The sequence below is a fragment of the Convolutriloba macropyga genome, chromosome 7, assembly GCF_964194025.1.
Source record: "Convolutriloba macropyga chromosome 7, txConMacr16.3, whole genome shotgun sequence".
Classification (NCBI taxonomy): domain Eukaryota; kingdom Metazoa; phylum Xenacoelomorpha; order Acoela; family Convolutidae; genus Convolutriloba; species Convolutriloba macropyga.
In genome coordinates this window covers 55,834,925-55,848,037 of record NC_134474.1, presented here as the reverse complement: position 1 = coordinate 55,848,037, position 13,113 = coordinate 55,834,925, and the positions used below count along the sequence as shown (strand labels likewise).

The 13,113-nt window shown below is 37.1% G+C and overlaps 1 protein-coding gene across 1 annotated transcript in view; it reads left to right on the top strand.

The window, feature by feature from the left end:
• Positions 1 to 11,973, top strand: part of LOC142343171 (uncharacterized) — a 91,374-nt gene extending 79,401 nt beyond the window's left edge. The window contains exons 9-11 of the mRNA XM_075394872.1: positions 2,594 to 2,774; positions 8,975 to 9,313; positions 9,807 to 11,973. Coding sequence (XP_075250987.1) covers positions 2,594 to 2,774; positions 8,975 to 9,313; positions 9,807 to 11,758 — 2,472 coding nt within the window. The 3' untranslated portion in view covers positions 11,759 to 11,973. The remainder of the gene's footprint in view (positions 1 to 2,593; positions 2,775 to 8,974; positions 9,314 to 9,806) is intronic.
• The last annotated feature ends 1,140 nt before the right edge of the window (positions 11,974 to 13,113 follow it).

Below are 13,113 nucleotides of genomic sequence, written 5' to 3'. Positions count from 1 at the left end.
GTTGTCTTTTCCATGTTTCGAATGCTGAACAATGAAATGTATTCGTTTTTCTTGATTTTTTTAATTTGATTTTTAACTTTCAAAAATCAAGAATGTCTTTTTGTTACGGTATTCCTTACATTGTGTCCATATTCTTTACATTCTAGTATGTATCATTCTAGTTTTGCCCTAGCACCTACATTTATATTCATTATATTGATTTTTTCAGTTGTTAAAAAATTGAATTATTTCAGCTTTTTCCTAGATTTTTGTCGTTTCTTTTGTTTGCATTTGAGTTCATTCAACATAAGGCCGTACTGAGAGTTTGCTAGGATGACTTTTCCAAATTTTCCAATTTTTACCTTTTATTGCATTTTTCTTCCGGCCTTAGTATTGTTGTTAAACGATTTTTGCCTTTGAATTTTATTCTGATGCTTGTCTTTCCTTTGGTTAATTTAAATTTTGAATTAGTATGAAATGTCTAGATTGTATACAAGAAGGAAGAAGTTTGAGTTGTTTTTGTCTGAATTGCAGTGATAAGAAATCTAATTGGAGTGGTTTTCTGATTCTTTAATTTGAGCATTCTTTTTTGAAAAGTTTAACTTAGCTCTAAGATTTTTTTCTGCCGTTTGCTTTCGCGATCTTTTTGAGATTAAAATCATGAATCATTTGAGGGCAATTGATAGCCCTTTCAGTTTTTTCAGCCTATCAGTGTTTTGACCATCCTACTTATTTCGGACTTTTTTAACGTTATCAAACGTTTTGCATAATATATTTTTTTTCGTCACTTTGTTGCTCTTGGTGACGGTGGTTTAAATTTCACGAATTTCTAGATCAGACCTGGGGAGGCATTGAGTTAATGGTTTATTACAAAAGGTAATGGCTTTAGCTGCATTTATGTTTTTTTTGTGAAGTTTTGACGCTTCGAGTCGCTTCCGGTATTCTTCCCGCTATGTTTTTTATGCAAATTTTTCGCTTGACAATTTTGCGTTTTTCGTCTAGAATATTCCTTGACTTCTCAAGTTACCTTTTACGCTTTCATTCATCATTTATGAGTGATCTCTGTTGCTCTCTTCGAAGTAAAGCTTGTTGCTAATATATAATCGGTTGCGTTTTGGGAAAAGATGTGACTCATAGCGCAGTGGTTAGTGAGGGTGGCTATTAATCGGGAGGTCAAGGGGTTCGAATCCCGTTGGGGGCAAGGTTTCTTGCACCAATAAAGAAAGGTTGATTTAGGGTACAGACCCTGAAATAAATTGCCTCGCCTGTCGTTCAAGAGCAATTCTTCCGACATTTGTCGTTTTATGTTTTTTTACAATTCAAAGTATTTAGTTGGAACTGTCTTTGTTTAAGACATGCATAGACATTTTGAAGACTTTCTGTGCTTATAAACTTTGCGCTTCGATAAATGTCATTGTTTTTTATTCGAACGATGTTGATTGTCAGGTCCTTTGTGAAATCCTTTGCGAAGAAGGTTCTAGAGCCTTCTTTGACTTCAGGTGACGTTTTCACTTCTCTGCTTCATTTTTGAGTGATATCTTAATGTCCTTTAATTTGGAGACTGGGTTCGTCATATTTATCGAATCTAATGAAGCTGCGGACAAATTCTGAACACTTTTTGACACTTGTTTTCTGGATGTCGTTATGGCTCAATAATAGGGGCTTCCATCTTTAGGCATCTGTTACTAGCAGTGCAATTATTATAAGACGTCAGTCCATTGCGCGTAATCTAACGAAGACTCCAAATTAATTTTTTGCCTCTAAACTATTTAAAGTCTGACAAGAAATGACACTGCTGCAGTTTCTCGTGAAAGGCCCATTCGAGTTGTGACATTTTAATCTATTCTGACTAGAACTCAAACAGTCTAATGGACTAGAACTGAAAAGCCTTGCGGTCGTTATGCGAGAAAAAGACATCCAAGTTCAAGTTATTTATAACTCTTTTTATACAGGTTGCCAATGAAAACTATCAGTTGCGCTCTGTAGTTAAATTCATATTCAAGAATGCTGAAATTAACATACTGGACAAGAGGTTGCAATTCGTTCAGAGTTTGTCGTTTTTCTGCTGGTGAACTGACATTTGTTTTTGGTCCTGACAGTGATCTGGTGTCAATGTTTTTTTCTTCGCTCTGCTGCCTCTAATAAAACTTATCATAAGTGTGGATTTTATCCCGACCTCAGTGCAAGTTATCCAATAGTCAAGGAAGAAGTTGCCGAAGCCTGGAAATTATTGAAGCTATTCGGCATCAAAACTTCTACTGGGATACGATATTTGTGTGGATTCATTGGTGGTGACGGTAGTCTTAAGTTTTTGTAGTATACTATACAATTTACACAAAGTATGTAATTGGCGAATAGTAATTGAATTTAAAATACAAGCGGCCCTTACCACAGACTTTGAGTTTTTCGATCTCATCTTATTAAAGCGGGAGAACAACATCTGTTCTGCTCATGTGATTAAGATCATAAAACGAAAAAAAGAGATTGCAGAGCTTTCAGGGGACATGAACAAATCATCTGACGATAAATTTAATTGAAATCCTAAAATGGACTGAAATAAAAACATGAATAATCTTAACCACGCGAATGAAATCAGTGAATCAACCATTTTCAGGTGAGGCAAGAGTTGGATGGACAGCAGGGAGCCACGCCCCAGAGTCCGGAGAAGACCCTGGACCAGCCCACATTGGCGCACGCTACATCTGCTCCTGGAGGCTCTGCTAGTGGTGGTGGAGGAGGTGGTGCGTCTAATGTTGACATCTCATCTGGTGCAATAAGTGACGACAGCTTTGAAGGTAAAATTTAAACTCGGATGAGCATATAATTCATTGCATTAGTAAAGCCTCCATGGTCTCCGAAAGGGACCAATTTTGTCATTCTTTTGTCTAAGCTCATTTCTTCGTACGGAAATGGTCCCAGTGAGCTGCATTATAGGTTTTCAAGTTGTTTGGACTATTTTGGTGTGTAAGCGGTTTGACAATTTTTGGCGTAAAGTGGGCGTTCTGTGATAAATTGAAACTTTTTAACTGCTTTGGTGGTTTCGGCTCGTATTTACTCGTTTTTAATTGCTCTAGAACGAAAGATGAGGCATTTTTTGTAAGCGTGTATAGTGGCTTTTTTGATGCAAAATTTTTGCCTGATCGTTTATGCTTTTGTTGTAGAACATTCTTTGACTTCTCTGGTGACATTTTCACGCTTCACTTCTTCCTTTTTGAGTAATTTCAATTCCTCTCATTGTTTATTGGTAACCTGAAAGCGATTGTGAGTGGTTGTGAGCGAAATTCGCCCGACGTTAGACGGCTATGTTCATATATTTTGTGGGTAAAATTTTTGTAGGCGTTTTTAAATTGTATTTTTAAGTCTTTCTTTTTATCTTTTTTAAATCTGTTCAGTAGGTAGTTAAAATATGTTTCTGTATAGTGAAAAGCTATCAGTTGATAAAATCAAAATTCTTCGATTTCATATGGACATATTGTTAGATTTATTGCTGGTAGATGCCATTTGTTTATTGATTTAATGCCTTTTATGGAATTTTTTGCTTTGTTTTCCACCTTAGTACTGTTTGAACAGTTTCAGCTTTCATTCTTATCTGTAGTTTCAGTTCTCATTTTTTAATACTTTTGTAAGCTGTGGTGGAGGAGGTGGTGCGTCTAATGTTGACATCTCATCTGGTGCAATAAGTGACGACAGCTTTGAAGGTAAAATTTAAACTCGGTTGAGCATATAATTCATTGCATTAGTAAAGCCTCCATGGTCTCCGAAAGGGACCAATTTTGTCATTCTTTTGTCTAAGCTCATTTCTTCGTACGGAAATGGTCCCAGTGAGCTGCATTATAGGTTTTCAAGTTGTTTGGACTATTTTGGTGTGTAAGCGGTTTGACAATTTTTGGCGTAAAGTGGGCGTTCTGTGATAAATTGAAACTTTTCAACTGCTTTGGTTGTTTCGGCTCGTATTTACTCGTTTTTAATTGCTCTAGAACGAAAGATGAGGCATTTATTGTAAGCGTGTATGCGTGTCTTTTTTGATGCAAAATTTTTGCCTGATCGTTTATGCTTTTGTTGTAGAACATTCTTTGACTTCTCTGGTGACATTTTCACGCTTCACTTCTTCCTTTTTGAGTAATTTCAATTCCTCTCATTGTTTATTGGTAACCTGAAAGCGATTGTGAGTGGTTGTGAGCGAAATTCGCCCGACGTTAGACGGCTATGTTCATATATTTTGTGGGTAAAATTTTTGTAGGCGTTTTTAAATTGTATTTTCAAGTCTTTCTTTTTATCTTTTTTAAATCTGTTCAGTAGGTAGTTAAAATATGTTTCTGTATAGTGAAAAGCTATCAGTTGATAAAATCAAAATTCTTCGATTTCATATGGACATATTGTTAGATTTATTGCTGGTAGAGGCCATTTGTTTATTGATTTGATGCCTTTTATGGAATTTTTTGCTTTGTTTTTCACCTTAGTACTGTTTGAACAGTTTCAGCTTTCATTCTTATCTGTAGTTTCAGTTCTCATTTTTTAATACTTTTGTAAGCCGTGAAAAAGAAGGTTTCCAGAATTTTCTATTGAGACGATAAGAGAATTTTTTTTCAGTTATGAGCAAAATTTTTATGCTGCTTTATTCTACGTTTTATGCTGGATCGCTAGTTTTGTTCAACTTGAGGATTTTTTCACCTATACTGTGCATACCAGTCTGAGCTAGAGGTTCTAGTGTGTCCGAAATTTGTGTTTTGATTAAAAATGAACAACGTTGGAAGGTGAAGTTCTGAGCAATGCTTCAACAGAATGACCGTCCGCTCAATCGAACAATGATATTCAAGTAAATTTTTTTCTGCAAATTCAACATGCTTTAAAGCTTACATCGATTAGGTAGTAATTATTCGCTCTCGAACGAATTTTGAAGCAATTGTTGTAAGCTTGTGTGACTTTATTTAATACAAATCGTTTACTTAGCGTTCTTGTGCTTTTATTCTAGAACATTCTTTGACTTGTTGAGCGACTGGAGTTCTTCGTTTTTAATTATTTGAGTGATCTAAGTTGCTCTCTGTCGGGAATTACTTTTTGTTAAATAGAATACTTTCAAGCGGCTATTATTTAGGCGCTCTCCTTTTTTTTAATTCGCTTTACCTTTTGATCACGTTTTTGGTTTTACAGAAGTCACGATTTTCAAGTTTGACTTCTGGCTTACTTCCCTCACTGTTTCAACTGAATGATTTTAAAGTTCTTTCATGCATTAAGGTACGCAATATAGTGAATACGGTCAAAGTCCCCGTCATTAAGTCCTTGAGAATTAGGTTATCAAAGTTGATTGGAGTGTTTGCTAGCTGATATCGGTATGAGCTTATTAGTTTTCAGTTTAGAAGCTATATTAATTATAGTTTTGGAATTAACTAAAACTGCACGTCATATTAGAGCAGTTTTGGACACTAAAAAAACAGAAAAAATTTCAGTCATTTATTATCTTCTTTTCTTCTTTTTCTGTTTCAATCCCGATCTGCATCAGGCGCATCAGCGGCTGTTTGTAATATAAAATGAGTGTGTGCAAAAATAGAAGATGTTTGTGTAAGTTAGTGGTCAATTGCTATCAAATGAAGTTTGTAACAATTATATTAGTCCTGTGCGATTTTTGTAATAATAAAACTTCTAATCTACACGCCCTGTAAATTAGATTACCCGCGGTTATTTTTCGAGAGCAGTTCATCCGACGTAGTAGGCTTATGTTGACTATTCGTCGTTAAGTAGCGTGCATTCAAGAGTTTCCAAGATTTTTTTGTTTTCCCAAGATCCATATATTGGTTACATTTTTAATAGCCGCGTCCTCAATTCTAGGCGGCTAAAAAATGACTCAAAAAATGACTTCTGAGCTCACTTATGAAACTTTAAATTTTATGAACATTTACTTATTAAAGGTCAATGGTGTGCATCTAAGTAGTGCCAAACATATGCACTAAATCTTGAAAATTAGAGTCCTGAGTTTTTGATTTCGAATATTAATTTTGGGATCTTTTCCGTTTGTGCCCCCCCCCCCCCCCAAAAAAAAAATATTGCACGTGCATCTAGGGGGTGCAAATAATATGCGCCCACTAAGCTGAAGGGGCACAAACGGAAAAGATCCTAATTTTTAAAAGACCTATTAGGGCTTTCTCCTTAAAAGAGCTTATGTGTCTCATAAAAATGACAGTCCGAAGCTTGCCCAAAAAGTCTAGTGGTCTTTTAAAGGACTGGTGGTCGATCTGTCTATTTTTTATTTCTATAGTTGTTTCAATTCATGTAACGCCACAAGCGTCTATTGTGGCTATTTTCCGGCAATCTGCCGGCTATGTTTGTTCTAGTTAAATATGAGTTTATATGCATTTTCAACTTGTTAATTGCTCTCAAACAAAGTTTGTAGCAATTTTTTTAGTACTGCTCTTTTTAGGAATTTTTGGTACGACCAATTGTTGTCTGATAGTTTTTTCTCATCAATTGGTTTCTCGTTACAACGGTATGAAAAGGTGACACGCAGAAGACATCGAGTTTCTGTGCTCTTTTCTTAGAACCTTACGCCTTACTAATTTCTAAGTATGCGATTCTCGGAAAATGTTGAGGAGCTCGTGCTCAACCCATTTACCCGCTCTTACCACTTACGATGACTACAACTCAACAGTCATTCGAGATTGTTTCGCCCGACGTGTGTTGATTGTTTTTAATAGCCGCTGTCAGCTTCTCAAAGGCCCTTATTTAGGCGCTCGAAATAATTTGGATGGTGTTGGTGCGCTGTCTTTTTTGAAGATCTGTTAATGCTTTGGTCGGCTTCTTCATGCCAATGAGAAGTCAAACTAGAGTGGCGATTTCATCCATGCTTGAGTAGTAAAAGAAGCGAAAACGCATTTAGATTTGAAACATGACTTTTTAGCTACATCTAAGTGTAATGATAGATTGGTGTTTGAACAATTGATCTTATTGCTCCAGTTTGCAATTCTTGAGTTTTTTCGAGGGGCAGCTAATGTTTTAATGACTTTGAAATTCTTTGTCATAAAATATTAAGGGATTTTTTTTAAAATTTTTGCTCTTAATTGTTCACAAATGTTTTGCTTTATAGCCGCCCTCAGCTTCTGAGCCTGGTATTATAGTGCTCATTTTTTCCTTTGTGAACAAATATTTGTTTTCCTCTACCTTTGTTCACAGCTTGTTCGACATTTTTGTTAAGTCTTTAGGTTAGTTTCTTTCTTCGCGCATTCTGCTCAAAGTGCTTTTAAAAAGCAGTTGCTCAGCAAAGCAATCTAAAGTGAACAGAACCTGTATAGAAAACAATCAAAATAGAAATGAGATAAACTCATAAAGCCCAATTTTAGATGCCCACTACTTGTACTTTGTTCTTTCAAGTCTTGTTTGTTTAACATCTCTAATGGGTTTTGGCCTTGATAGTAGCACCTGCATCATCTCATTAAGAAACAGTAGTATGCATAGCTGCGAAATCCAATCAAAATAGTTTACACTTCCAAAATTTTCTTGTACAAAAAATCAATTTTTATCATTATTTTTCTGTTCCTTTAATCTCAATCGGTGTTATTGGAATCAATGGCGGCAATCTGCCGAGTATGTGGATTTTTATTTTGTTCTCTTATCACTGATCATTATTGACAGGTCTCAAGAATTTGAATTGTATTGGGGCGCTGTCTTTTTTTTAAGATCTGTTCACACATTTTCATGATTTTTGAAGTCAAATTGGAGTAGTGATTTTGGTTACGCCGAAACAGGAAATAGAGCGAAGAAGCGAGTGGTTTTGCGGCGTGAATTTTTTTCGCTCTAATTTTAAAGTAGAGTGAGAAAACGGTGTTTGAACAAAAATTAGCTTTCTCGCTGGTGGTTTTCTGTTCACATGCGGCAATTTCACTTTGATTTTTACAGTTCTTTCGATTTTTTGGATCGGATTTTTTTTCTAAATGGTTTTCCCAATCCATTCATAGTCCGTTATTGGTCTAGTTTTCTGTTTAGTCAATGAAAATTCTTTGAATTGTACGTCAGGACTTGTCCTGCTATGTTTTTTATTCAATTCTTTGGATTGTATTTAGGACTTGTCCCGCTATGTTTTGTGATTCTCTTTTCCTATCGTTCACGTTTTTGCCGCAACAGTAGTTTATTTGACATTTAACTTTTGACTTTAACCACTAAGTGGTTCAAATGTTCAGTAGGTTTGCTAAACTTAACTCACAGTAATGCATTGTAGCAAATTAACGAATAGTATTGAATCTGGTTAGTGTCAGAAATGCAAAATTAAAGGAAATCGGATAAAGTTCTGCGCTAATAGCTTTCGGCTCTCCCTTTGAATCTTACAAAAATTAAAGACCCCAGTAGTGTATAAGAAAATTCGGTTTGTCGTATCTCTAAATCGGCGTCCTATAATGAGGCTGTTATGTCACATTGTCCTTGTATAAGCGATTTTTTCTGATTTAGAAAATGAAATAATATGACTCAACTACGGGCTTCAATTAGTAAGAACTGGCATAGAAAAGCAGGAAAAAATTAATTCTTTCGATGGTAAACATAGCGTGTTTATTTGGTATCTTAATTGTATGATCGCTTTTGTTTCGCATGCTGCCTTATTGAGTCTTAGACTCTTTTACTGCTATTCAAGACTGTCGGGGAATATATTTTCGGAGGATTATTTGTTAAAGTAATTTATGAAGATTTGATTGAACATTCCCCATGATTATAGGGGCGTATAGTGGCATAATTTTCATGTAAAACGATGATCAAGAATGAAGAATTTCAACGTTGATTATCAGTTGTCGCCACTTAAGTGTTTCAGTGTATCAATTTTGATCATCTTAATAAATTAATATAAGGCTGGTTGTGCTATTAAGCTGTCATTTACTGTCAATCATTTGCTGTGCATTTGAAGCTTCCTATCATAATAAGGTTGCACTTGGTATTTTTCAGTTCGCTGGTAGTATTTTGTGATTGTTGTCAGGGTACAATTATTGCCGATTAAAGCCAGTGTTGTGTTCCTTTGTAGGTGGAATAAGCTGTGGATCTCACACTCCCGACCTCGATTCACCAGAGGGCACTCTTGATCACGTGGGGAGAAGATCTACGTCAGGTGCTGGAAACGCCGGAACAGACTCTGACTCTGGTATCGGTGGAGGTAATTTTGGACACCAAATGTCTGGAAGTACACCTGATAGTGACACTGATAGCAACGCGAGATTGAGGCATGCTCTCTTCTCGAAGAAGAATGCTCCGGCTCCTCCAATGCGAACTTCTTCCTTCCAGATCAAAGAATCGCCGTCGTTCACAACTGGTGTTAATGTTCACTCAGATAGCACGAATTTAAAGACACTTCAAATTGACACAGGTTTGCGTTGCAATCTTGTAATAATTGAAACTACTTCTGTGATGAGAAAAAAAATATATTTTATTGCTTAGATTATCAGCAGTTGAAAACTAAAACTGATTAACTTAGAACAACTGTTTTAAAGATTGAAATGAGACTCGGAAATAGTTTTCTAACACTTAATTTGAATATTAAGTGTATTTTGTTTACTTTGAGGTACAAATTTGACCAAGTTGTCTGAAAAGTTTGGATGGCAAATTAAAGGGAGAGGGGATAGTTGAAAGCTAGTTGTGATTGTGAAAATCGTAACTTAATGCAAATATGTCAACCAAAAAAACAGAGATGCAATGTGTGAGTAATTTTTAGCAGTACAGAACTTGAAAGTTATTGCACATCGTTAATTATCGTTAAAGTACTGGAAAACCATTTGATTTTAATCGTAAAATTGATTCTGGATTCTCTGCGAAATCAAGCGAATGAAGGGAATGTGATCACTATTCAATTTTGTTTCCAGAAACTGGATCTTCACCGCTCGTGGGCAGACAGAATCCGCTCAGCAAGACCAGGATAGCCAGTCAAGTGTCCCCTAGCTCTTCGGATTCTCTTTCTACATTCAAACGACCATCCACAGGAGACGACTTAATTAACCAATCACAAAGCAGCACTAACGTACCAGAAGTTGGCGTTCCCGTAACCAGTTCTGAAATCAGATCGATGAAGACCATGTCTGTGTACCACCACAACCAGAGCTCCGATTCCGAAGACGATGTTATAGATCCGAACCAACTTTGGAAACCAAGTGGATTGCTTCAGAAAGCATCGTCCAATGCTGACATCAGTAACAATCCAGATTATGGTTTCAAAAATAAACCTTCTCCTAATCCGAGAGTTTATAGTTCCAGAGATATGTTGAGCCACCCAAATGCATCTGCGAATGCAGCGCAGAAGTCAGGCACTTCGTCATTTGGAACCTCAGCTATACAGAGTCAATCTGGTTCAACGTTTTCGACGTTTGGATCCTGCAGTGGGGGTGGCATGGTTCCGACAAGCATACCGACCGTTCCGAGTCAAATAGTGAGTCCGAACAAACCATTAACAGTAAAATTGCCGGCTTCTCAGCACGGGTACACATCCTCGGAAATAGTTCCACAGAACAAGTCAATCTCAACTTTCTCAAAATCGCCAGCTCCCTCTGTTGGTTTGTCGAATCCTAACGTCGCAGCTGCCAGTGGAGGCGGGGGTGGTGGTGACGGAATGTGGAAAGCGTCTATACCAGAGCCTCCAAAACAGTCAGCTCCTGCTCCAATATCACCGGTCAAAGTGACATCTCCAACAAGGGACTCAATTCCTGTCGCAATTCCCAAGCCAAAGCCAGCTCCTCCAACCACAGAGCGAACAGTCAGTAAACCCGCGCCCCCTCCCCAACAGGTCCAAGGTAATTTGGCACCCAATATACCTACCTCAGTGCCAAGTGCAGTTAATAAAGAATCTCCTAAAGGCCAAAGGAAGTTGGTTGTCTGCCCTCCTCCAAAACCTGCAATTTCCAAACCTCAACTTGAAGTCAACGAGCCCAAACCAACACCGCCAGTGGCCATCACAGCGCCAGTACCACCTGTTAAAACTCACTCCAGTAAGGCAAAAAACAAAGTTCCGAACTTGAATGATGATTTGATCTCTCCACCACCGCTAGTGCAGCAAGCCGAAAAAACTGTACAGCCGTCTGTCCCTCCGAAACCCACTGAAAAACCAGTAAGAAGTGCTTCTCCAGAGAGACGAAGCGAGAATTTGATCAAACCCTCTGCATTCAAAAAGGCTATCAAATCGCAAGAGATTTCAACCACTACAGGTGCTCAGTCTTCAACTTCTCAGAAGGTGAATGTCAAACACGGTCATTCGAAATCAACCATTGATGAAGGTGCTTTAAAGGACAAAGGAAAGTTGTCGAGCAATCTGAAAAAGCCACAGAATTTGGCTCCTGATGTTCAGCAGCATATGACGAGCTCAAAACCAGATTTGAGTACTGCGACAGATCCAGTATCGGAACTGAAGTCAGGAGTCTCGCTTAGACAGTCGGTTCGGAGACCACAGATTGCGACGCTTTCAGCCACAGAAACTGATATTTTTTCGGATGTCGATCTTGATACTTTGTTGAACATTCGAAAAGATATTGAAAAAAGTTTGAAAATAGCAGCTAAGTGGGACGACTTGAATTCGAAGGAGCTCTCTGTGTTGTGTGCTAAACTGCAGAGGTTTCACGAATGTTGTAAAAATTACAGTATGGTTGATTTGAAGGTGTTTTCGAGGCGCAAATTTACAGAGAGAGTGACCAACTTGGAGGGTAATATTGAGACGCTAAGGAAGTCTGCCAAATTGACGGAAGCTAGCAATGCAATTACGACGATGCTTCAAATTGTACTGAGCGTGGGTGAAATATTAAACTCAATTGAGAGTGGAGCCAAGTCCTAACTCGTGATTCAACTTTTTAACGACTTATTCTGGTAAGTTTTGGCCATTTTTTGTATATTGAGATTAATTTAACTAAGTTAAACAGAATATTTTATTTGAGCCTTTATTGCTAGTATGATTGGATCAGAAGTAAATTTGGATGAAATTTTTAACTTAAGTTATGTTGCCTCTTTCTAAATAATTTTGGCCTCTTGCACCACCCCTATACTTGGGAAGCCCTGTTCAAGGACCTTTTAAATTTTTGGGTCAGTTTGTTATGGACGGTTATTATCAAAATGTAGGACCCTCTTTGTTTAAATCACCAGTGGCAAGCTGAAGCGCGCTTTTTGAAATTTTTATGCATTAATGCTTTGTTATTTTTAGATGTATCGCTCTCGTAAAATGTAATTCTGGCAAAAATTTAAGCTTCAGCAATTCCTATTCCTTAGTTAGCTTGCTTTTAAGTTAAAGAAGGAGCCGCAGTAGGTCAGAAACTGATTGCATAAATTAGTTTGAAATTGTATCCTTGATAGCGACCCAGCGTCGTGGAAAGATTTTTGGGCTCAGTGGAGTATCGGCAGATAGTGTTCTCATATTTTTTTGTCGATTTGTCTAAGTCGAGAAATATGTCATGTGGAAAATGAGTGATTCGGTCAAATTGTTTGAAGAGATTGACAATCACAAAATTGAAAATCAAAGAGATTGGTTTTCCGCTCTTATCACATCTTTGAAAGACCAAGAAAAATTTTTGCTCATGAAGAGAATTTTCTGTTTCTTTGACAATTTCAAAGCAGTGTTTTTAAGTTTCCAATTTCTCAAGGTATTTCCTAAATGTTCTGACTATATTCAGAAATGAGGCGTTTTCTGTTAACTATGTTTTCAAATGGGTTTGGGTGGCAAAGATATTTTTAATGATTTCTTTATTTGATCAACTATTGTAACTCGTATATTCAATCAAAACACGGATATATCTAAAGATAATACAATCAAGCGAACATCCAGGCAGTACTACAACTGTATTTGTATGCACTCAATTTTTCTCGCTTGAGATCACATAAAAAAATCATGTGCCAACAGACGATTTTTCAGTTAAAAAGTGACACCCGAGAAAATTGCAGTTTACGTGATTTTTCGTGTGAAATCACACGAATCGCTCGAGTTGACGAAACTCTTCACGAGTTTTCATGTGATTCACACGAGTTTTCACCTGATTTCTCTTGTAAAATCACGATTTTTTATGTTAGCCCTCGCGATTTTTTGGGGGTTTTACACACCGATAATCATTACGCCACTATTGCGTTTCATAGGACCAAATTTTAAGATAACTGGTGCAGGTTTCTCACTTTTCATGGACATGATTTATAATAGAGGTTGAA